Source organism: Dendropsophus ebraccatus, chromosome 1, assembly GCF_027789765.1.
Source record: "Dendropsophus ebraccatus isolate aDenEbr1 chromosome 1, aDenEbr1.pat, whole genome shotgun sequence".
Taxonomy (NCBI): domain Eukaryota; kingdom Metazoa; phylum Chordata; class Amphibia; order Anura; family Hylidae; genus Dendropsophus; species Dendropsophus ebraccatus.
The window spans coordinates 169,794,204-169,818,265 of NC_091454.1; the positions used below are offsets into that span (position 1 = coordinate 169,794,204).

At 40.6% G+C, this 24,062-nt stretch overlaps 1 protein-coding gene across 1 annotated transcript; it reads left to right on the plus strand.

Annotated features, from left to right (window-relative positions):
- Window positions 1-587: 587 nt before the first annotated feature.
- Window positions 588-23,142, plus strand: LOC138801541 (aminopeptidase Ey-like). The gene is made up of 20 exons (XM_069984470.1): window positions 588-1,199; window positions 2,299-2,441; window positions 2,613-2,737; window positions 3,286-3,415; window positions 5,211-5,365; window positions 6,927-7,040; window positions 7,794-7,937; window positions 8,631-8,696; window positions 9,130-9,195; window positions 10,590-10,762; window positions 12,244-12,320; window positions 13,347-13,486; window positions 14,310-14,365; window positions 16,904-17,051; window positions 17,988-18,079; window positions 19,343-19,450; window positions 21,081-21,248; window positions 21,943-22,083; window positions 22,167-22,245; window positions 22,868-23,142. The coding sequence occupies exons 1-20, from the start codon at window positions 619-621 to the stop codon at window positions 23,021-23,023; spliced, it is 2,862 nt and encodes a 953-aa protein (XP_069840571.1). The 5' UTR covers window positions 588-618; the 3' UTR covers window positions 23,024-23,142.
- The last annotated feature ends 920 nt before the right edge of the window (window positions 23,143-24,062 follow it).

The following is a 24,062-nucleotide window of genomic DNA, read 5'->3' on the forward strand; positions in this document are numbered from 1 at the left end:
CAGCTCCTGAGCCCGCTCCATAGCCTGGTACCCCGGCGGGGCGTACATTTACGCCCGTTAGCACCAAGGCCCAGGCTGCGGGGGCGTCAATGTACGCCCCATGTCATTAAGGGGTTAATCAGATACAAATGGGCAGCTTTAGAACTATAACCTTTAGCTCATAACTGTGTTGGCTGGGTTGCAGGTCAATTCTTTGAGCGGAGAGCGGAGGCACACAAGCCCTCCCATAGAGTCTCTGTTTGACACTGAGGCAGGCGGGATTACGTAACGGAGAGCTCTTCAGCAGAATTCCGCCAAATTTAAGGAAAGACAATTCTTACAACTATGTAGAATATTGTAGATCTGCTAAGAGAACTTTCACCCATTGACATAAAGAATATCTCTGGCTGGAGCATGTTTTATGTTATCTTAGATATATATTATCAGACCGATTTATTATAGTGGAGGGTGAGTGCTGGTGATCTGAATAGACTATTAATTTGATGGACTTGCAACCTCTAACTAGTTAAAGTTTTACAAATTAATTGCACTCAAGTGTAACCTTCTACCTCTGGACTGGGAGGAGGTATATAAGGGACGGCATCTCTGTTCTCTTTTCTGGTGGCACCTTCTGGCAAGATGGGCAAAGGCTTCTATGTGAAGAAGTGTGTGGCCTTTGTCTTCATCTTCTTTGCCATAGCTGCAGTGGCTACAATCATTGCTTTAGCCGTTGTTTATGCGAATGAGAAGTCCAACAATAATAAGGCACAAAATGGAGACACAACATCTTCAGTAGTTCCTGTGACTACACCTCCTGCTTCCGAAGATATATGGAACAGTTACCGACTTCCAGGCCACCTAATACCAGAACACTATGATATTGATCTCAGACCTATTTTAACAAAAAACACAGAGGGGCTTTATATTTTTCATGGGGAGAGTAAAGCCTACTTTGTTTGTCAAGTACCTACACGATATGTTGTTATCCATAGTAAGAAACTCAGCTACCCCAAAGACCCCGTGCTCACCGATGAAAACAACAATGTTATCGGCTCCGACAAACACTTCTTCGCAGAGAGGACCAATTATTTGATACTGCCTCTCAAAGAAAATCTGCAAACTGCAAAAAGGTATATACTTCACACAGAGTTTACAGGAGAACTGGCTGATGATCTGGCAGGACTTTACCGCAGTGAATATGTAGAAGATGGTGAGACCAAGTAAGTAATAAAATATAGCAATGACAGAAATAATAGTTACTTTAAGTGTTAAGTAGACTTATCGAAATGTTTGGGTTTGGCAGCGTTCTGTAAATGCTCATAATTTGACTGCCAATGGCTGGAGAGGTTGGATGCTGCTCTAGGGAGTCTTGAAAATCATAGATATAGCCATAGGCAGCCCTAGGGCAGTATACAACTTCTCCAGCCACCGGGAGTGAAATACTGAGCATTTGGCCAACACTAGCTGCTATCAATAATTGTTGTAAAGTTTGCTGTTGGACAAGCAAATATTTTCAAGGGAGGATTAGACTTTAAGACATTTGGTGCAACCAAAGCCTCTTCGCTGTAATTGCTATAATTCTGTGCCTGTGAAAGGTGGCCCCCAGATACCTGCAAAGGCATGAAGGTTGCATTAAGCAACGGTGTGGGAAGACAAAGATGGTCATGAACTATACAGGTGGCTTACTGCCGGATACCGCAAAAGACACTATACAGTAAATGTGTTACCTCTCACAAGAGGTTAGCAAACCTCAGTAAGAGTTTCAGTTCTTCATTTGATCACTCCCTAAAGGCCTGGTCCTCACTACATTTTAAACCCATTGTTTTTCTGGTTTGGTACAGAAACATTGCACATTTTCAGCTGCAGTAAATCTCTAGCATATCCCCCCTGTTGCAGTATAGCCCTGGCCACACAGTGTACATTTCTATCAGCCCAGTAATGCACTTGGTATGACTTCTACATAGAAAAGTCACACTGGTCAGAAATGGAATAATAGGTCCCACTACCAACCTGCCTATAATTAATTTAAAAAAAAACAGAACTTACCAAACTTCTTAGCTTACTATGATTTCCTATGGGTATCTGACTTATTGAGAATCTAGATTCTTACATCTCACTCAGATACAACATAGTTAAAGCGAATGTGATTACAGTTCAGCTACATCCAGTGGCTCCAGGTCTTCTCTGGCTAGTCCTGACCACCATAAAGAATTCTAAGTAGGAAGTTTTATCAAACAAAAATGTTTTTACTCTGGGGAAAAATGCTATTTTATAGGTTTTTGGCTCAGTTTCCTTATCAGAATGTGTATTTGGTAACAGGATCATAGCCACTACCCAAATGCAGGCCCCCGATGCAAGGAAGGCATTCCCCTGCTTTGATGAGCCGGCATTAAAAGCGACTTTCAGCATCACCCTCAGACACAAGCTGGATTATGTGGCCCTGTCAAACATGGATGTTTCAAGTAAGTCATTGTCTTTTAACATATACATATACAGTATATATATATATATATATATATATATATATATATATATATATATATAAAGCCCTTGCATATGACCGCAGGAACTGAAACTAGGAAATTCTTGGTTGAAAATGATCAGTTTTGTTTTACAAAAATCTTTAATTTCAGGCACAAGCACTGAAAAGTGGGACAATGCAGAATGGGTTATAACTAAATTTGAAAAGTCTCCAAAGATGTCAACATATCTGGTGGCCTTTATAGTTTCTCAGTTTAAACAAGTTGGTGACAATAGGGTAAGTATCTATACTAGTATCTTCATACTATATATATCCTATACTACCTACTGTATATACTATATACTACTATGCTACACACTGTTCAACTGTGGTCAGAAGATAGATAGATAGATAGATAGATAGATAGATAGATAGATAGATAGATAGATAGATAGATAGCACAGAAAAAAGCCGCACATCCAAAGGCAAAGGAGTGGGTGCTAGCAGAGAAAGTCCCTTGGCCGGGGATCCCAAACACAGTCCGCAAAAATCCGCAGCACTCCAACATATGGTGAAAAGATTTATTCTATCAAAACAGGTACAGAGAATTAGCAACGTTTCGACTCTCTCTCAGAGTCATTCTCAAGCATGCTTGAGAATGACTCTGAGAGAGAGTCGAAACGTTGCTAATTCTCTGTACCTGTTTTGATGGAATAAATCTTTTCATCATATGTTGGAGTGCTGCGGATTTTTGTGGACTAGATAGATAGATAGATTGATTCAATAATGAAGATGTCAGTAAATGTTCCATATATCTGTATTTACTATAATGTAACAACTGACAGGTTAAAATCTGGGGCCGCAAAAGAGCTATTGAGGATGAGAATCAAGGGGAGTATGCACTGAATAAAACAAGGCCAATTCTGGAATTTTTTGAGAAGTATTATGATGCCCCTTACCCTCTTCCAAAATCAGGTATGTATATGTATTTTATTTGTGTAAATTTGTGGCTTCTAATACTAATTTTCATTTACTGCTAGTACTAAAGACTGCAGAGTGTCACAGATGCTAAAAGGGCAGTAGACATTGCAGTGATCTGCAGTGACATAATTGTAATACTAGAAATTTCAACTTCACATCCATGTGGACGCTAGTCTCAAACAGCGGGCACATGATGTTCATATGATGGAGATGCTACAAGAAACAGCATTACTTTCATGTTCTGTGATTATTTCAAACCAGCTGCTAAGATTCAGAAGCCAGGTCATGGAATAAGGATATGTCAGTGGGAGTTATGACCTGAGAAAGCATACAAGGTCTACCTGATGAAAGTCAACCCCAAGTTGCAATGGATTTCAGTTGGGGCTAAAGAATGGTTACATGAGGTCTAAAGAACATACAGTATGGGGGACATTTATTAAGTCCGACATTTTCTGAGCCTGACTTAAAAATGTCCCCGCAGTGCACTGCCTCTACATAAATCCTGTGCTCACTAGTGTGTGCATCAGGAAAGGTGGTGTAGGTTTCCTGATAATTTTTCTGCGAGAAAAATTATGAAGTAAGTGGACCCTGAGTCCGCGCCCCTGTTCCTCCCCCTCTGCGCCCCCCCCCCCCCCCCCCCCCCCCCCCCCTGGTGTACTGGGCGGAAAATGGCCAGATGCAAATATTTATTTGCAAAATGGCTATTTGCAAGTAAATTTATCTGCATCTGGCATTTTTCCGCCGAAAAATACACATTTTTGTCTTGATAAATGTCCCCCTATGTCTTCAAAAAACATAGACTCTTATATATCCTTAGTAGTTAATGGACTACCTGCTTAGAAAATAACTAAACTCTTTATAACAGAATTTTTTGTCCTGATCATTCCTCTGCTGGGCCTCCTTGTCAGGTATCCTTGTGTATGGGGACCTTAAGAGTTTAACTTCCCTGCAATGTGCAAACTTAGTGCTTAGTGCAGGAGAGGGGGAGAGTGAGCCTGGGCTGCAATCATTCCCCCCCCCCCCACACACACACACACACAAGCACACACATCTCAGCAGAAGCCGCAGTTCAGTGTTTAGTGTAACTGTCTTGCTGAGCTTTTGGTGTTTCTTTTATTCTTGTTCACCTTCCACCCTGCAAAGCCAGTGCATTAGTAGTGCTGTACTATAAATCATCCTCCAGCACAAAGTTTTGTCCAATGCACTTTCAATAGCAGTAACATAACACTTTCATAGCAGTAACATAGCATTAACAGTAGTTGCTGTACTGTGATTGGCCTGACAAGTAAGGGCAAGGAGGAACCTGCGTGTAGTCTACTGGCCCTTGTCCCTTGAAATGAAAAGATAATAGATCAAATCAATACCAGTAGCACTAGAATCTCCTTGCCATGACTTTAAAGAGTTAATCTAATAAAACCAAGCAGGTTTTAAAGATCCTTTAAAATGACATACCAAAACCTATTTTCTTAATCCAGTGTCAGGTCATCTTATGCTACTTAGGGGCCCTTCCTGCATTATTCAGTGCTGTAACAGAAAGGTCTTTTGGGTTCCTGATCCATTCCAATTTGTTTGTTAATTTGTTTATTAATAGTAGTAATCCAGCTATTTTCTTGACTGGTAGTCTCTCCATTATTTTCCCAAGTCAAGAATTGGAAATAGTTGCATAAATTTCCCCTTAAAAATAATACAAAAAATATATTATTGTAACATGTACATGTACGTACATGTATTCCATGCCTGAAGATGTCTGCATTAAATAGGTATATAGTATAATTTTTTTCTCCCCTAGACCAGGTAGCTCTCCCAGACTTCGGTGCAGGAGCCATGGAGAACTGGGGACTTGTGACGTACAGAGAGACTGCACTCTTATACGACACTAAGGAATCTTCCATTGGCAACAAGGAGAGAGTGCTTGAAGTAATTTCCCATGAGCTTGCACATCAGGTAGGATATTAATGTTTTGTGGTGTTTACAATGAATAATCCTAAAAAATACCTCTATAAGCTTAAAGAGGAACTATCAGCGGGCTAGATTCTAGTGGGCACAGGGAGCTCCACATACTGTTTATTCTGAAACCCTCTGCCTGGTAAGCCGTTAGGAGCACTGACGGAGCACTGATTTTCTGGTCCTGGAGGGGGCGGCAAAATCTTTCTTGTCATTTAAGTTAAAGGGGTTGGCCACTTTATAGTAAAATTGTTCAGTGTACAATATTAGTTAGTGTACTCACTGTATATACTGACAGCAGCTCCCTTTGTACTTCATAGAACTAAAATTAGACTCCCATCCTCCAGGCTGTGATGTCCTGCTCTGTGGCAAGTCTGTCCATAAGATGGCCGACATGGAGAAGCATCTGACTATTCCCCCCCCCCCCCCCAGTGTCCACCACTGAGCTTGTATATGCCAATGGATGACACTGGGGGCGGGGCATGGTCACATGCTCTTCCATGTCGGCCATCCTATTGACAGACTCCCCATAGAGCAGGACACCACAGACTGGAGGAGGGGAGTCAGATTTTATCTCTATGAGGTGACAGGACAGGAAGCTATTTATACTACACATAAAATAATTTTACTATAAAGTGGCCGACCTCTTTAAATCATCTTTGACTTAACTAAAATGACTGACAGTAAAGGAGGGATTTTGATTTTCCCCTTAGGCGGCATAAAAGCTAGGATCGGCCTAGGGCACAGGTATACGTTTGGGACTCCACGAACTATGCTTTTGCTCCCTTATACGTGGGCTAAACTCTCAGAAATACCTATGCTGCATTTTTTACTGGATCCTACAATATGGATTTGAACATTTTTTGCTTCTCTGGCCTCTGCAGCTTTCTCTTTACATTTGTACACAGCCTATATGATTGTCCCCGTAAAAGTCATGGATCTGAAATATTAAAGCACTAGAGATTAAAAAAAATATATATATATATTTTATAGTATATTAATGAATTAACAACACATAAGGGGAGATTTATCAAACAGGTGTAAAGTAGAAGTGTCTCAGTTGCCCCTAGCAACCAATCAGATTCCACTTTTCATTCTTCACAGATTCTTTAAAAAATTAAAGGTGCGATCTGATTGGTTGCTAGGGGCAACTAAAACAATTCTACTTTACACCAATTTGATAAATCTCCCCCACGATGTACAGTTACGTCATGCAATCACAAAGAAGGTATGGAGGTAGCTCGGTAGTCAGGCCCTCCGTGCATGCGGCAAGGGGAGAATACCATTGTGCTTTACGAAGCCAGATAGGGCACGCAATGGGGAGCCCAACAGAAAAAAAACCCTCTCTATGGCACTGTATGAAATAGAAGGCATATGGAGGTATAGTAAAGGGGCCAGTACGGCCGCCCTGTTATGGCTCAATACAAAATGAAGTTGTAATATCACTGCTTGCAATATATTTTTCCCTGAACTATGTCTAAATTTGATTTTATATTGATAGATTTACCCAGTAGGATGGTACATACAGCAAGCTAACAATACAATTTTATTTCTGTTGCAGTGGTTCGGTAACCTTGTAACAGTTCGATGGTGGAATGACCTGTGGTTGAATGAAGGTTTTGCCTCTTATGTGGAATTTTTGGGGGCACATGAAGCGGAACCCACCTGGAACATTGTAGGTTTCTTTGTTATGAAATAACAATAAATTTGGATGACAGACAAGAGTGGTAACTGGGGTTTGCTTTTTAAAACTATCAAATGTAACAAAATATGCAACTCACACCATTAAAGGAAGCCTGAAATATTTATGTTGCCCAAGCCAGGGGCAGCATGAAATAGTAATAGGCTTCCACTTAACAAACTGTTTGAACTACAGGTCTTTTGGCATTTGTTTATGTAGAGAGACCTGATATCCAAGCTAAAGTGGGCTGGAAGAGGACAGTAGGACCACCACCAACCAGATGTTACTTTACCCTGTGCTGCATTCTATTGAATGTTATTAAATAGGATATGCAATGACACTATGATTTGTGGGGGTCTAACATTCCAGTCTCTAGAAAACATCCAGCACAATACACACTAATGTCCTTGACTCTCCTGACTTCCTACAACCCTGGAGTCTACAAGGGAAAGGAGAAGGAGCTGCTGGCTCTCTGTTCCATCATATTCTCCAACTAGGTGTCCTAAGGATGCACGCACAGTTGAAAGCAGATGGGTTTTGGGGCATGAACTCCAGATTTCTGGAGTTGGCCCTGGAATGAGATTTTCTGTTATTTTCATATTGTTCTATCTGCATCAACTGTCAAGATTGCTCGGGCAATAGCTAAGAATTTGTGATAAGCCCAGAAGATAGTTTTTTCTGTATTTTCAGTTAAATTCATCTTGTCCACATTGATGCACTCACAACATTGTTTTCTGACCATTACAGAAAGACTTGATCGTGCTATACGACATCCATAGAGTAATGGGTGTAGACGCTTTAACCTCTTCCCATCCACTTACATCAAAAGAAGAAGATGTGAACACTCCAGCAGAAATAAGCGCACTCTTTGATTCCATAACATATAGTAAGGTAAACTGCAACAGAAATGTAATTTTTTGCAATATTCCTTCAGGGAAAACAAATTCACCACAAATTCTCAAATTTTTATGTGTTTTAAGTGAAACATAATAAAAGCTGCCTAGAAAAATACTGATATGTGTAAAGTCATCCAAGGTTTACATTGTAAAAGAAAAAAATGGATGTAATTTTGAGGCCATTTTAAATATAATGATAAGCCAATGGTAAGTTGGCTGGTAGTGCACACACAATATAGAATAATGCCAGCAATTCATTATCACCATCCAAATAAGGAACATTCTCATTATTTACCACCTGCTTTCGAAAAGTGCGGCCATTGTTTTCATCTAACACTTTGTTTTATTAACACTCAAAAGTACAGTGGTAATTAGCTTTTTTACTGTGTGATAACATAGCTTTAAAGTGAATTTCCACCTTTTATTGACATTTTATAAGGTCCATTAATTGTTAATATATCTATGTAGCATGTTCAGCATTGCTTTTCTGATACAGAATTACAAACCTCCTGGAAAGACATAAAACCCTAACATTCTGTCTGTCTGCAGCCGACACTAGAGGGAGCAGCAGAGTATGTTTGATTTGATCTCTGCATTTTACTCCCACTATAAATCACATTAATAAATCAGTGTATGCTCGCTAATCTGCTTTTTATTGCACTTACACTGGGTACTTTATATGTTTCAGGGTGCAGCAGTAATCCGTATGCTGTCCTCGTTTCTCACCGAAGAGATTTTTGTGGAGGGACTGCGTGTAAGTACCACTTGTATACTGTAGAAGATGTTTCCGATCAGTCGTACCCCGCTATTTGTCTGTAGGAAAGCCTTTTTACTGACGCTTGGTTTGATATACAAGCAAATCTGTATGGTGCTTTGTGGCGTATTCATTTCCCTTGGCATTTTTAATGTTTTGTTGCATTTTACATGATGGAATTAAAATGGATTTTATTATTTTATGTACTTTATGTTTTGTAAAGGAGCCTCAGCTCCTATTTAAGACCCACCTCTATTTAACAATAGTAAAAACAAACTGTACAGTGGACAAGGTACAATAACGCATAATCTAAATGACAGCTATGCTTTAGGTACAGTGGTAAATCCACTGATTTTCTGCTACAGATTTAGGTGCAGAAATTATGCAGCTTGCAAATGGTTATGTAAATAATCTTCTTTTATTTCTTCCCTAGACGTATCTTAAAGAATTTGCATATGCGAACACAGTATACACTGACCTGTGGAAACATTTACAAAAAGTAAGTTAAAACATTTAAACAAAGAAACACATTTATTATTAAATACAACCTAAACAATCAGTTGAAAGATTTAAAGGGAAACAATGAGCAGAGAAATGCAACAGCTCACCGCAATGGCAAGATACAGACCCACTACAGACATGAAAATAGTTAAAAGCAGCCCCCCCCCCCCCTCCTAACTGCTAAAAAAAACTCCCACAAAAATAATGAGGCTCTTGGTTACCATTTGCAGTGTAAACCACCCCACCACGATAAAGTGGCCTCATATGGGGGCAGACCCTACACTGTACTATGGCCTCTCCACCTGCAGCTTCAGCCATAGCAACGTACTCCTGCCTAGTGTGAATGGTGTTCTAGGAGAGCTGACCAAACTTGCCTTTTTGTATGAGCAGGTTAGATGAGTCTAACCTGCTGATATGTCCCTATTACACATGGGGCACTGAGGATGAAGATACGTTTCTTACCTTTATCCTTGTCGCCATTTTCCTGCAGTTTGTAGTTAATTCCATAGGATAATAGGGCGGCTTGGTGCACTGGGGGCAGGACTAGCTCCACAGGCTGGCTCGCTGCATTGATATTTATTAGAAATATGAAAACTGCCCTGTTAGCCTATGGAGTTAACTACAAACTTCATGGAAATGGCACCTTTCTCTGTAATGCTGGGGCTACTTGTCTGCTCTTGCTACTGTTTTGCGCTGCCACCTTCTGCTACTTTCTCTCTGCTTTTGTTTGTATGTAAGACAACAGTTACTGCTCAATAAAGTCCTTAAATAGTAATGTTTCTACCACATATATCCACATTCTGTAGCTGTCAGCCCTTGTTATGATCATTGATCAGTCCAATATTGTAGTTACTGCACTGCAAATCAGTGAAATCAGCAAAAATAGATGTAGAGATTAGATAGATAGATGCATAAATAGACCTACAAATCATAGATGGATAGATAGATAGTTCATTGACCTTACAGTTACACAATCATACAGTAGATAGATAGCAACAAGATTTACATTTAAATCCACCACCATACACTCTGAGAGCCTTACCCAGCAGCTCATTCATGACTAGTCTCCTAGCTGTTACTTTGGGACCAATAATCGCAGTGGTTGCAAAAAAACATTGCACTGTTGTAAATTAATGGTACCTGAGTGACAATGTGACCAAAACGCCCTCATGCGTTCACCAATAGCCTTGCTATGCTGCCTGGATTGAAAAGAAACATTGTACAACTATTGGTGAATGCATAGGGGAGCAGTCTCATCCACATGAATTCTTCCTAGGCATGTAAGAACACACCAGAAGAGAAAGAAAAACGAGAATTAGCTATAAAAAGAAAAATGGCAGAATCGGTGTAATATATCTAATTCATTTGAATATATTTTTATCTTTCTTTTAGGTTGTTGATGATAAAAATGTTCAGCTTGAAAACAAAATTGAAGATATCATGAACACATGGGTCTTGCAGATGGGTTTTCCTGTGGTGACAATAGATACAACTCGTGGATTTGTGGAACAGAAACATTTCCTTTTAGATCCAAATGCAACAGTCACTCGGCCATCCGACTATGAGTAAGAGCAAAGTCTAAGGACAGATTTATTAGACTTTGGTGCATAGTGTAGTGTGGCCCATCTGTTTGAACCATGTTCGACAAGGGGGCTGTCAGAAACCGGACAGCAGGACAATACAAGACAGTGAGCCCTAAGCTTAGCCCCGCCCACTGTCCTCTACCTATTTGCCTCAATCCGCCCTAAGATGGCGGCGAGCAACTGGGCGGCCATCCCTGCGCTGGCTAGGTGGGACACAAAGACAAGACAGACAGACAAAACACAATAAAGAATAGTCCACAGTCCGGGTCACAACAATCGGGCAACACGGTACAGAATCACAATCCAAAAGCAAGGTCAATAAACAGGCTATATGGTCAGGGCAGGCAGCTAGCAGGAATGGTCAGAAATACAGGCAAAGGGGTCAGAATAAACAGAGCAAGAGAAACAGAACCAGGCAGAGACAAGCTCAATATCCGGCAGTGAGAGGCAGGCTGGCAGACACTATATAGGAGACCAGAGGTCCAGTGCAGGAGCTGATTGGACCAGAGCCCTAATCTCCTCAGAACACCTGGGGCAAGAGCAACCTGACTGGCAGGGAGAACAGTCTATCAGACTAGCTAACCAGCATCAGAGTTAACTCCGGAGTGGCCAGGAGTATCTCAGGCAAAGCGGGCGTGGCTGAACAAACACAGAAGGAAATAGAGCAGTGTTCAGACAAGGTTCAGGACACTGCACAAACATACAAAAACACTGAATATCAGTGCCATCTCAGGCGCGCAGCACGAGCCAAGGGGCGCACGGAGTTCAGCACAGGCACATTCATGACAGGGACAGTGGCTTCAATATATACAGGCGTGGCTTCAGTGAGAAGAGGGTGTGTTCAAAATTGTCACACACAGCATCTCTCTTCCTCTCACTCTCTCTCCGGCCCCAATGCGCATGCAGTCACTCCTACCACTTGAAGTTCAGGTAACTAGGGCTATGATCACTCTGGGCCAGTTCCATGCATAAGCCCCATTCTGATCTTCGTGCACAGAACCGACCAGGTGTGGTCGCATCTATGGATATCCAAGCTTCTGGTGGCAGGAGTAAGGGTATGTGCACACTACGGAATCAAGGCGGATCACCCGTAGCGGATTCCGCAGCTCGCACCCACGCATTTCCGCTGCTACCATAGTTTCTATTCTATGGTTTGTCAGATTCCGCCGCCCGAAGAATGAACCCGCTCGTTCTTCGGGCGGATGGTGGAATCTGGCAAACCATAGAATAAAGCCTATGGTAGCAGCAGAGATGCGCGCGCTTGCCCGCTTCTGCAAGCAGGTGTGAGCTGAGGAATACGCAGCGGGTGATCCGCCAGGATTCCGTAGTGTGGACATACCCTGACTGCACATCTATCGGGTCAGCATACATCATGACAGTCATCCTTTAACATTTGTTAACCAGTTTATTTGACATATTTCTGGCATTAATTTTCACAATAATATTCCATTTACTGTTTCCAGCTATACCTGGATTGTACCAATCACATACATCACCAGAACTAGTCCCCAAAATAATTTCTGGCTTAAAGATCGAACAGGTAAGGCATCATGTTTGATGCATTAAAAAACTGTGGGTTATTCCATATGTACTGCTGTATATGTTGCTCCCTTCAGGCTGCAGTCACACACAGCAGTTTTTTGGAAATACCACTACTGCAGTATTTGAGCCAGAACTAAGAGTGAATTGAAAAGGACCAGGAAGTATAAAGGAAGGACTTCCTGTTGGATCCTGTTCCTGTCTGACTCTGAAAAAAAAAAGCTGCCATGTCTGACGGCCTCTGTATACAAAGTTTTTTTTTTTGTTTGTTTTAGCTTGTAAAAAAAAAGCCATGCTATTTTGTTTGTTTGTTTTAGTTTAGTTTTTTTTATAGATTAGGGTGGTATTTTCTATTCAGATGTTACATGTCAGCAAGGAGGCTCCCTGTTACCAGTGCTGTGTGCGCTACGGGGGGGGGGGGGGGGGGGGGTATGGGGTAGAAGTTGGCCGGAGTAATCATTGAGAATGAACGTAGTTTTTCAGGCATGAAATAGACAAGCATCTTTATGTAAGTTCTTACCTCTTTGCACCAGCCTCACTGCCAAGAGGCACCTGTTATTAAAGTTTGTTCGAATTGTGCCTAAGACTAAGATGCCAGTCTTTGATTAATACCCCATAGCATTTTGGCATTTTGGTTAGTGTATTAACCAAAACCAGGAGTGGCTACCAAATACAGAAAGAAAGGTTTCAATCTTTATTACTGTCATCCACCGAAGAGTATGATTAGAGATGAGCAAACCTTGAGCATGCTCGAGTCCATCAGAACCCGAATGTTCGGCATTTGATTAGCGGTGGCTGCTGAAGTTGGATAAAGCTCTAAGGTTGTCTGGAAAACATGGATATAGTTGAACATTGGCTGTATACATGTTTTCCACATGGCCTGTGGGCTTTATCCAACTTCAGCAGACCCCGCTAATCAAATGCCAAACAATCGGGTTCGGATGGACTCAAGCATGCTCGAGGTTCGCTCATGTCTAAGTATGATCCATTGTGAATGATAACACTTATTTCGTTTCTTTCATTTCAGCCTCACACAACCCATTTGATTTGACTAGTCAAGGAAATAACTGGCTGCTTGCAAACATCAATATGGCTGGATATTACAGGGTTAACTATGACGATGGAAACTGGAACAGATTGCTTGAACAACTTAACACTGACCTTTCGGTGAATATTGTTTATTGTTTTGGCTGAACATATAGATGACCTTTACAAACAAGAAAAGCTGACCTCATGTGTAATAGCATAGACTTATGGTACTTTTACACAGAACGATAATTTGCTCGATCGCACGATTAACGATTTTGAATGAACAATTTTTTTATATCGATCAGCGTTTAGACGGAACGATACATCGTACGGAAAAAAAATCGTTATGCGATCGTTTTGCGATCGCTTAAGCCTATCTCACACATAGGTGAAATCGTTGAAAGAATGTTTACACGGAACGATCTGCGAATTTTTTGTGATCGACCAACGATAATTTGAGAACATGTTGAAAGAGTAAAATGAACGATTTCTCGCTCGTCGTTTGATCATTCGCTGTGTTTACACGTACAATTATCGTTCGAATTCGATCGTTATCGTGCAAAAACGATAAATCGTTTCGTGTAAAAGTACCATTAGAATTTCATTATTCAGTGAGAAAAGCAGGGGTAAGGCATCAAGGCTGGATATTTAGTTATATAGAGAGAGCAGTCATAGGAGCCAGCTGATTAGAGGGCACTGTCAGTACTTTTCCTGTTGGTGCATGCCAGTGGTATTCATGGATTCAATGGTAGTCAGAACATAGAAAAAAATGAGCACACTTTTGTCCCCATAGCTTAGCCGGACTGATGAATAGTTGCAATCTTTGTTTAAAGCCCAAGCTTTCAAAACAAGTTATCTTTTTGCACCCCTCCCACACACACACATACACTCACCAAGGGGGTAGAAAGGATGTATTGTGTGACAGTAGGAATTGTACATCATTTTTTTTTTTTTTTTTCAGGTCATTCCCATTATCAACCGGGCACAGATAATTGATGATGCATTTAATTTAGCCAGGTGAGTAAACATGTTCAGAACATAATAAACCTTCTAAGGCCGGGTTTACACAGCGGATGACACAGGCCATGTCACAAAACGGCCGGTGTCAGTGAAGTTTATCCCAGCCAGTACTGCAGTACAGGCCAGATACTTTAAATCCGTGCGCCCCCGCATCTAAATTCACCATTGAACACAATGGTGTTTAATGGCCGGAGCCACACTCTCCATGCTGTGAGCAGACAGTATGTCATGTCAGTTTTTTGTGCGGCCGCTAGGGCAACGTAAGTTTTGTATTAAGCACAGCCATTGTTGCAACAACGGCAACAATGGCCGTGATCAAGGGTAGCCTCACACGCACTGCATCCAGCTTCCAGAGAGGTCTAGCTTCCGATCTGTCCCCATGGTAGTCCCAGGGGCCTTCTGAAGGCAGGAGGCATGGCTGTGTAGATTGCCTGTTAGTATAATGCTGACATAGACAATACACTGCACCACAATGGTAGTACAGTGTATTGTAACAGTGATCAGAAGATCACTGGTTAATGCACACTAGTGTACACTAATATACACTAGTGTAAAAGTGAAAAAAGTGTAACATAAAACATAACCCCACCCATAATCAAATTACATTTTATTCCCCATATAAAATTTGTTAATTCGTTCCGGGACTGTGCTTGTAATCCAAATCCACTCTTAAACCAAAGCAAATTTTCCCATAAGAATTCATAGAAATGCAGACAATTGGTTCCACAGCCCAAAAATAATGATTTATTATTCTGAATAACATGTAAAACAAATGAAACAAACATTCAGAAACAGCTGACTATGTCATATTATAAGTTACTGTACAGTAATGAAGAAGATGGGAAACACCAGGGCTGACGGAGACTGCAGGGAGTATGAAGGAATGAGCAGGACAGATGTGGGCACATACATGCAGCACTCTCTGTCCGGGGAGAGAGGGGTTACAGCTATGCAGAGATTACCTCCACAGTCCTGTCCCCTGATGCAAGCCCCAGCCTGAAGTGGATCTGCTATGATTTGGAAGGTTAGGGAGACTTCCTGGGTCAGAGTACAGGGCTGTAGACCCCGCTATGCAGGCCATGCCCCTCCTCCACTCTCGCTCCCACCCAGTACAGGGAGCTCTTAAACCAAAGCAATGCTCTTAAACCAAGTCACAATTTTGAAAAACTGTGAGCTCTTAAACCAAAACGCTCTTAAACCAAGTTACTCTTAAACCAAGGTACCACTGTATATATATAGTAAGGTACACCCTCTAAGGAAAAAAAAAAACAAAAAAACATTTTAAGGCTGGGTTCACACTACGTATATTTCAGTCAGTATTGTGGTCCTCATATTGCAACCAAAACCAGGAGAGGATTGAAAACACAGAAAGGATCTGTTCACACAATGGTGAAATTGAGTGGATGGCCGCCATATAACAGTAAATAGCTGCCATTATTTCAATACAACAGCTGTTGTTTTAAAATAACAGCAAATGTTTGCCAATAAATGACGGCCATCAACTCAATTTCAACATTGTGTGAACAGATCCTTTCTGTGTTTTTAATCCACTCCTGGTTTTGGTTGCAATATGAGGACCACAATACTGAATGAAATATACAAAGTGTGAACTCAGCCTAAAAAACATCACCAGAATTGCTGTATTTTCTCGATCTGCCTCAGAAAAAAACGTCATTAGGCTATGTTCCCACACAATATTTTTGCTCAGTATTTTGGTCAGTATTTTTAACCAAAACCAGGAATGGATTGAAAACACAGAAAGGCTATGTTCTCATAAACTTAGTGTATAGCTGTCATTTAATAGCAAATAATTGCTGTTATTATATAGTAACCGCTATAGTAAAATAACGGCCATTATTTTCCATTAGATGACGGCCATCCACAAAATTTCAACAGTGTGTGAACATAGGCTTTCTGTGTTTTCAAGCCACTCCTGGTTTTGGTTAAAAAATACTGACCAAAATACTGAGCAAAATCACTGTGTGGGAACTTAGCCTAAAAGAAATCAAAAGTCATATATATGTAAAACTTGGTATCAGTAAAAACTATACATCTTGCGGCAAAAAATGAGCCTGCAACCAGCTAGGTCACAAGAAAAATAAGAGCTCTATGGATCTTGGAATTGTAGTGACCCATAGAATATATTTATTATGTTATTTATACCACAGGCTGAATATCGAAAGTTTAATATTTTTAAAAAAATTACGTTTTCCCCACTATCCCTCCAAAAAGGGTTAATAAAAGTTAATCAATAAGGTACATGAATCTTAAAATGGTGACAATAAAAAGTAAAATTTGTCCCTTAAAAAAGCCCTCATATGGCTATGTGGGCAAAAGTAAAACAACAGAATGACTTTTGGAAGTAAGGTACAGTAGGACTCTTGGAAGGGGGTCATCGCTAAGGGCCAAAATGGTCCGGTCACTAAGGGGTTAATAGGCTGCAGACACAAGGACCAGCTGTGCAGCCTGTTATTTAACATGAGGGGGTCATCATAGGGTTAATAAATATTAATTCTGTTGTTTATTGCATTTCAGAGCGGAGATAATAAAAACTACAAGAGCACTTGAAACAACTAAATTTCTCTCCAAGGATGTGGAGTACATGTCTTGGCAAGCCGCTATCAACAGTCTCAGTTACTTTACACAGATGTTTGATCGCACGGAGGTGTATGGACCAATGAGGGTAAAATAGCAGGACTTTATTTTTATTAGTTATAACTTATGATCCCCTGAATGTAAAAGTTATACATTAGAATATTAGATGAACACGTCAGGACTAGATATGAGCGAACCGGGTTCGGGTTCGAGTAAATCCCAACCCGAGCTTTCAGCATTTGATTAGCGGGAGCTGCTGAACTTGGATAAAGCTGTAAGGTTGTCTGGAAAACATGGATACAGCCAATGACTATATCCATGTTTTCCACATAGCCTTAGGGCTTTATCCAACTTCAGCAGCCATCGCTAATCAAATGCCGAAAGTTCAAGTTCGGATGGACTCGAGCATGCTCCAGGTTCGCTCATCTCTAGTCAGGACCAGACAACCATAAAATGTGTGAATAGATAGTCTAGCAGATGTCAAGGGAAAGTAGAATGGGGCTTAATGGATTTTAATATGACTATTGTCTCAGCTTATTCCTCTGTTGTTTTAAAGGGAACAAATAATCTCGATTATGCTAATGGTTCCCAGCTGCATTGATTGATCTACTGTACAGCTCCCTGAGGTTACCAGCCGCGCCTGCAGCAGTAGTTTGCCAAACCAGAAAAAGTAGTTTTATTCTGGTGCGCAACGCTGGGAGAGGGGCGACAACTAGTCATCTGGCCGGGAAGCTCTCTGTCTGTCAGCGCAATCTGCAGGGATGATTGACAGGCAGAGAGGCCACTTACAGGTCTATCTGACTAGTCATGGACAGCACCCCGCCCCGGTTGACTAGTTGTTGCCCCTGTCCCGGCCTTGTGCACCAGAATAAAACTATGATATAAAGCTACTGCTGCAGATGCAGATGGTAGCCTCGGGGAGCTGCACAGTAGATCTATACTTCACTGCTGACAAATGCGCTGATTGATTCCCTTTAATACTGTGATCCAGGCTGTCACTAAATGAAGAGCATTTCTCTGACAGGCTTACATGAAGCAGCAGGTGACCCCGCTATTTCAGTACTTTAAGCAGAAGACAAATGATTGGACTGTCCGACCTGAAACCTTAACAGAACAGTAAGTGACACATGTGTAAATGCATAGCCATCATAGTAAGTAATGGCTTCTTGCTAGGATATGGAATCCCTTTCTGATTGCCTGAGAACTGTATTACTCCTGAGAATATGCGGTGACAGTGCTGGTTTATTGCTACAGCCCCTTAAAAATGTTCTCTTTTACATTAAAGCAAGTGTACAGGAAGCATGACAGGATATTAAATGGGTATACCACTACCTCTTCATCCCCACCCCCCTGGAGACTAACAATTGATTCCATACATGTCATTACTTTTTTTGTGTCCCCCCCCCAGTTCTGAGCCTTATTCTTTCTGCATAAGACACAGAAAACTGTGTGACCTGTTCTCTCCATCCCCCCCTCCCCCCTCACTTTCAAAATGGCTCATGTAAACAGTGTCCCTGGCCGGCTATCTCTGAGCTGTGTAATGCTGGAGATTTAAATTACTTGTCGCCTTACTGTGATTAACCCTTTTGGCCTCACAGAGTGCAGAGACAGCCAGCCAGGGACACTGTTTACATGAGCCGTCTTTGAAAAGAGGGGGTAGGAGGGGAAGATGGAGTGAACAGTCCATATACAGTTTTCTGTGTCTTCAGCAGAAACCAGCACGATCAGAACTGGGGGAATGAGACAGACATAGAAGGTAATGACATGTATGGAATTAATTGTTAGTTTCACCAGTATGTAATATGCCTTTAATGTATGACTAACACAACTATTTTCCATTTATATTAACAAACATGTCCCACAGCATAGTGTAATCCTCTTGTCAACATTTTGTTATTAATATACAGTATGTGTGTGTGTATTTATACACATTTTACAGATGCCTGTGGAGTGTTTTAAAAATTAAAAAGAAGGTATAGTACCCAGACCCCTTGCAGCTTCTATGTCAACGTTTCTAGTCTCCGGTCCTCTTAACCACTGATAACGACTTGTAATCCCCCCAGGAATTGCTCCATTCAGCCAAAACCTGCTCAGCCGGGTCAGAATTGGCTGAGCGAAGCACTTCCTGCATTATCAGGAACCAGAAATTAGCCAAAAGGAAAGGGGTTAAGGGCATTGGTGTGGCAGCTGCAGTAGACCTCCATAGGTGAATATATGTTCTTTTTTATTTTTACACCACAACCAGGCATCTGTAATACATTTTTGAGTTCTGAATGATCTCCACTATTTCCTTTTCACTGCACAATCCCCGCTTACATTGACAGAAAGTTTATTGTAGGTTATTTGAATTTTTTTCAAATTCTATTATTTTATCTACAGATACAATGAAATAAATGCAGTCAGTATGGCTTGTACCTATGGAATCTCAGAATGTGAACAATTGGCCACCAGACTTTTTAACGAATGGAAAAATTCAGGTATCAATGGGTATGTATCAAAGTCCAAGAAATTCTTTTTAGGCGGCACGTCTGTGTCGTGGGTGGTGCTCGTAGTAGGAAAAAATTCCTATAGCATCATGAAAGTTCAAATCTCAGCACTCACCATTTTCATGCTTCCAGAAATCTTTTATTATAGAAAATTGATCAGATTTTTTTACAGCCGTAAAAAAACAGGACGTTTCGGCATCAAGCCTTCCTCAAAGTTGAGGAAGGCTTGATGCCGAAACGTCCTGTTTTTTTACCGCTGTAAAAAATTCTGATCAATTTTCTATAGTAAAAGATTTCTGGAAGCATGAAAATGGTGAGTGCCGAGATTTGAACTTTCATGATGGGTATGTATCAACACAGACATTTATGCAGCTCAAATGTCAGTTTTATTTATCTTCCATTCATTTAATTCTTCTTCTCCTCCCCATGCTGATTTACACAGTATGTTACTTTAGATGGCATATGGGAGGGAGAAAAGGGTTAAACTAGGTGCAAGGTGCTATGTGAGCAGAAATAAAAGAAAATGAAGCAGGAGGCCAGCAAGGAAGGTTTTACGCCTTAAAATCCGCTAGTCTAAGCAGTGAACAGCTCCTTCTGCTGATAGCAAGCTAAAGGGAAGGGAAGAAAGGGGATTACTTTCAGGAGGCAGCACTGTGTACATAGTGAGAGCACAACTATTTACACAAAAGTGGTGAGAGATAAGAAATTCACTTTTCAGGAGCAAGGACACTGGAGCAAAGTGTGGACCCTTTTATAAAAGGCATACAGACCCAGCTTGCCTGCACAGTGTGCACCTTTACTTCTTATGCTCCATCCTGCTCCCTCTGCTGCTAGACATGAAATTCTCCTAACAGGCAGATAACACTAGCATGCAGAGACGACCGACACCTAGTGGCCAAGACTTTACAGCTTTTTTTCTAGGGAAAGGAGTCATTATGGTAAAGTGAGATGCAGTCCTCCTCTCCCAATTCCAGCAGGATTAACAGGCACAACTACTCCCAACAGATGAAGTATAAAAAACTACTTTATTAAAATAATAAAAACATATATAAAAGGTTAAGCATCACATCTTTCTAGACTGGACCGGTCTCTTCATAAGATGCTAGTAAAGTGATTTACAGATATGTCAAAAATCACATAGGCTATCACATGGGGGAAGTTCCTTGAAACAACATTTACCATTTAAGGCCCCGCTCCTGCTCTGTACGCGCTGAAGAATGAACATGTTCATTCTTCAGCGCGGACAGGGCAGGAGCGCGCGCCTCCCATAGACTCCCATTATGAGCGGGAGGCTAACGCCATTCCGCGGCGGACAATTCCGTCGCGGAATTCCGCTACCTTTCCTCAGTGGGAACGGGGCCTAAAGTTTGCTACTCTGCAGATTAATATTTAAATGGCCATTGAGGTCAATACATTAACCATACTCACCATCACTCGGACATTTACCACATGTTGGGACCTGTCTATAGCTTGTTAAAAATAGTGGCCATTTTGAATTTTAAACAAAACATGGTTGGCTTGGCAAACATTTCTACATAACCATCTGTTCTCACTTTAACAAGATGGTAAAATGAAATGCCTGCAAAAAAACTGTGACTAAGTGATGTTATTTTGTGATTCTATGTGATCAGCATTCATCCAAATTTGAGGGCCGCAATCTACTGCACTGCTGTAGCTCAAGGGGGAGCGGAAGAATGGGAGTTTGTATGGGAAAAGTTTACCAACACCACTAATGCGCAAGAGGCTGACAAACTCCGAGCCGCTCTGGCATGTAGTAAGGAACCCTGGATCCTAAACAGGTAAAAGAGTTGATTAATATATATGTTTATTAGCCATTTAAATACATAAACACAATTGTTTACCGTGTAGCTAACCATTCCTATTCCTGTCTTGTTTCTGCAATTTGCATCCAAAGTTGGAACAAAGTGTAATCTTCTAAATAAAACACAACCATAAGAAAACTAAAGTGTGTAATACAATTTCCTGTACCCTGTGCTTTATTTACAAGTGTTATCCAGGATTAGAAATACATAGCTGCTTTCTTCCAAAAACAGTGCCACTCATGCCCTCAGGTTGTGTGTGGTATTACAGCTTAGCTCAATTTGCTTCAATGGGACTGAGCTGCAATAGTATACACAAACTGAGAAATAAATTGCATTGTTTCTAGATCAAAACCGCTATATTTTTCTAATCTTGGATAACCCCTTTATGATGTGAACTCTGGACAGGTCAAGGATGTGACATGCACCAAAAGAACAGTTAAGAAATGTATCTTTTGTTGGCCCTAATTTGCATATATTAAGCTACTAAGTAACTTGGTAGTTGAGACAAAGTAATCTTAATAGCAAAGGTTTGGACAAAAAACAGCACTCTAGCTCCACAGTCCTCTGGGCATTTCCCTTTTCCCCTGTGGGCCAGTCCAAGCCTTTATTTTGTATGGAATTTTTGCTAACCAGATCTGATTTTTGTTCTTCATACTTTTTTAATTAACAGACTGTTAGAGTTTTCCTTGGATCCTACAAAAATCCGAAAACAAGATGCACTTTCCACAATTACCAGTATTGCTAATAATGTGTTAGGCCAAAATCTTGCCTGGGACTTTGTCAGAGCCAATTGGCAGAAAATCTGTGAAAAGTAAGTGCCCACTTTTTGAGGTAATAATTGAAGAATTCTGTTGCAATATACAAAAAGTTTCATCACCAATTTTTGTTTGGTAGCTTTGGAGACTCTTCATCCTTTGGTAATCTTCTCACTGGAGTCTCTAGAAGATTTGCCACAGATTTTGACTTTGATCAGGTAAGTAAAATTATTTTGAGGAAATCAAATGATCAAATGATGTCAGGTTATATTCTCTACAGAGTTTCATAATGTGTAAACAGCCACAGATTCTAACTTGTCTTAAGCATATATAAAAATAGATAGATAGATAGATAGATAGATAGATAGATAGATAGATAGATAGATAGATAGATAGATAGATACACTGCTGGCACCAACTGCATAAGTTTCCTTGAGTGCTGTGTCCACCTTTCTACATAGATAGATAGATAGATAGATAGATAGATAGATAGATAGATAGATATTGATAGATATTTATTTATTTTAGCTAGAGACTATCCTAAGCTACATTCACACTGTAATTTTTCTATGGCCGTCTTTTTGGACATCCGTCACTACGAAGCCAAGGAACATCCGTCATTTTGAAATTATGTCATTTTGAAATAATTTTGAAGTGATTTCTAAATAACAGTTGTTACTTGGCCTCAAAATGAGGATGTCCAAAAGGACGGATATAGAACGGCCAAAAAGTGACAGTGTGTAAACCTAGCTCATAAGAGTTAAAACCCATTTATATTTTTGTAGTATTTAACCAGAACTTATGAGCTTCTACTGGAAACTAAAATAACTTTCCCCCCAGCTTCAGCAATTTAAAGAAGACAATAAAGAAGTTGGTTTTGGCACAGCAAGTCGTACTCTGGATCAAACCATAGAAAAGACAATAGCAAATTCCAAATGGGTAAATCAGAACAAAGCTGTTGTAAAGGAATGGTTTGAGGCTGCAGTAAATCCTTAAAGGGCATATGAAGACATAAGAAAAAGTCATACAGCAGAGATATATCCTGAGAACACTCCTTCTACTAGACTGCTGCTAAAACCCAGATTCGCTAAGATGTGTTTCTATGTATATATTGTACATACGTACCTATACTATATACCTACTGTATGTGCCTAGGTTTCAAAGACCTTCCTATACAGACATCAAGGGACATCAATCTTCGGCTGCGGTTTAGATGTGTTTCCCACATGCATTGTACTGTGTGCTGTACCAGATTTAATAGAAGCATGATAAAATCTAGACATGGTGGACTCAAATGGACAAGTGATGCATTTCAGGCAAAAATGTTCCCTTCCTCCTACTTAAAGGGAACCTGTTACTAACACAATGCTATCTGATCTATCACCATCATGTTATAGAGCAGGAAGAGCTGAGCAGATTGATATATATCTTTTGTAGGAAACAATTCCGTAAAACTTGTTGATTGAAATCCCTGATCATTCTGTGTTAAGGAGTCCAGTGGGCCGTGTCACTCAATGGACTGGACTCTTTACTATGGAAACTTAAAAGATTTCAGTCAATAAATTACAAGTTATACTAAATCTTTTCCTATAAAGATATATATCAATCTGCTCAGCTCCTTCTGCTCTATAACATAATACTGATAGCTTAGGTAGCACTTTCACGGTGACAGGTACCCTTTATAGCTGTCTAATACACCTGAAATGCACCATTTGCACTTTTATATTCACCATGTAGAGATCATTTGGGCAGCCCATTAAAGTCAGTGTTGGTCTGCTGCTGCCACTCCTATTATTTCAGCATTTTGAAAGACCTTGATCAGGTGACATTGCGCATGTCGGCTGATTGTTCCCTTTCAACATGCGCTATTCTACTGAACAATTATCAGCCTGAACTGTCTGTATTTGGCCGATATTCGCTCAGTGTAATAGGGCCCTTAGTGAGATTTATCATCATGCTTGCTCTGATCCTAGTAAGATCATAGAAAAAATGGAGAGAACTGTAGGGAAGAGCCAAAAGAAATGTATATTCCTAT

Excerpts from the sequence above, each read along its gene's own strand:
- LOC138801541 (XM_069984470.1), top strand. The coding sequence starts at position 619 with ATGGGCAAAGGCTTCTATGTGAAGAAGTGTGTGGCCTTTGTCTTCATC. Across the intron at positions 2,442-2,612 it reads GTCAAACATGGATGTTTCAA|GCACAAGCACTGAAAAGTGG; the intron begins GTAAGTCATTGT and ends CTTTAATTTCAG. Across the intron at positions 8,697-9,129 it reads TTTTTGTGGAGGGACTGCGT|ACGTATCTTAAAGAATTTGC; the intron begins GTAAGTACCACT and ends TTTCTTCCCTAG.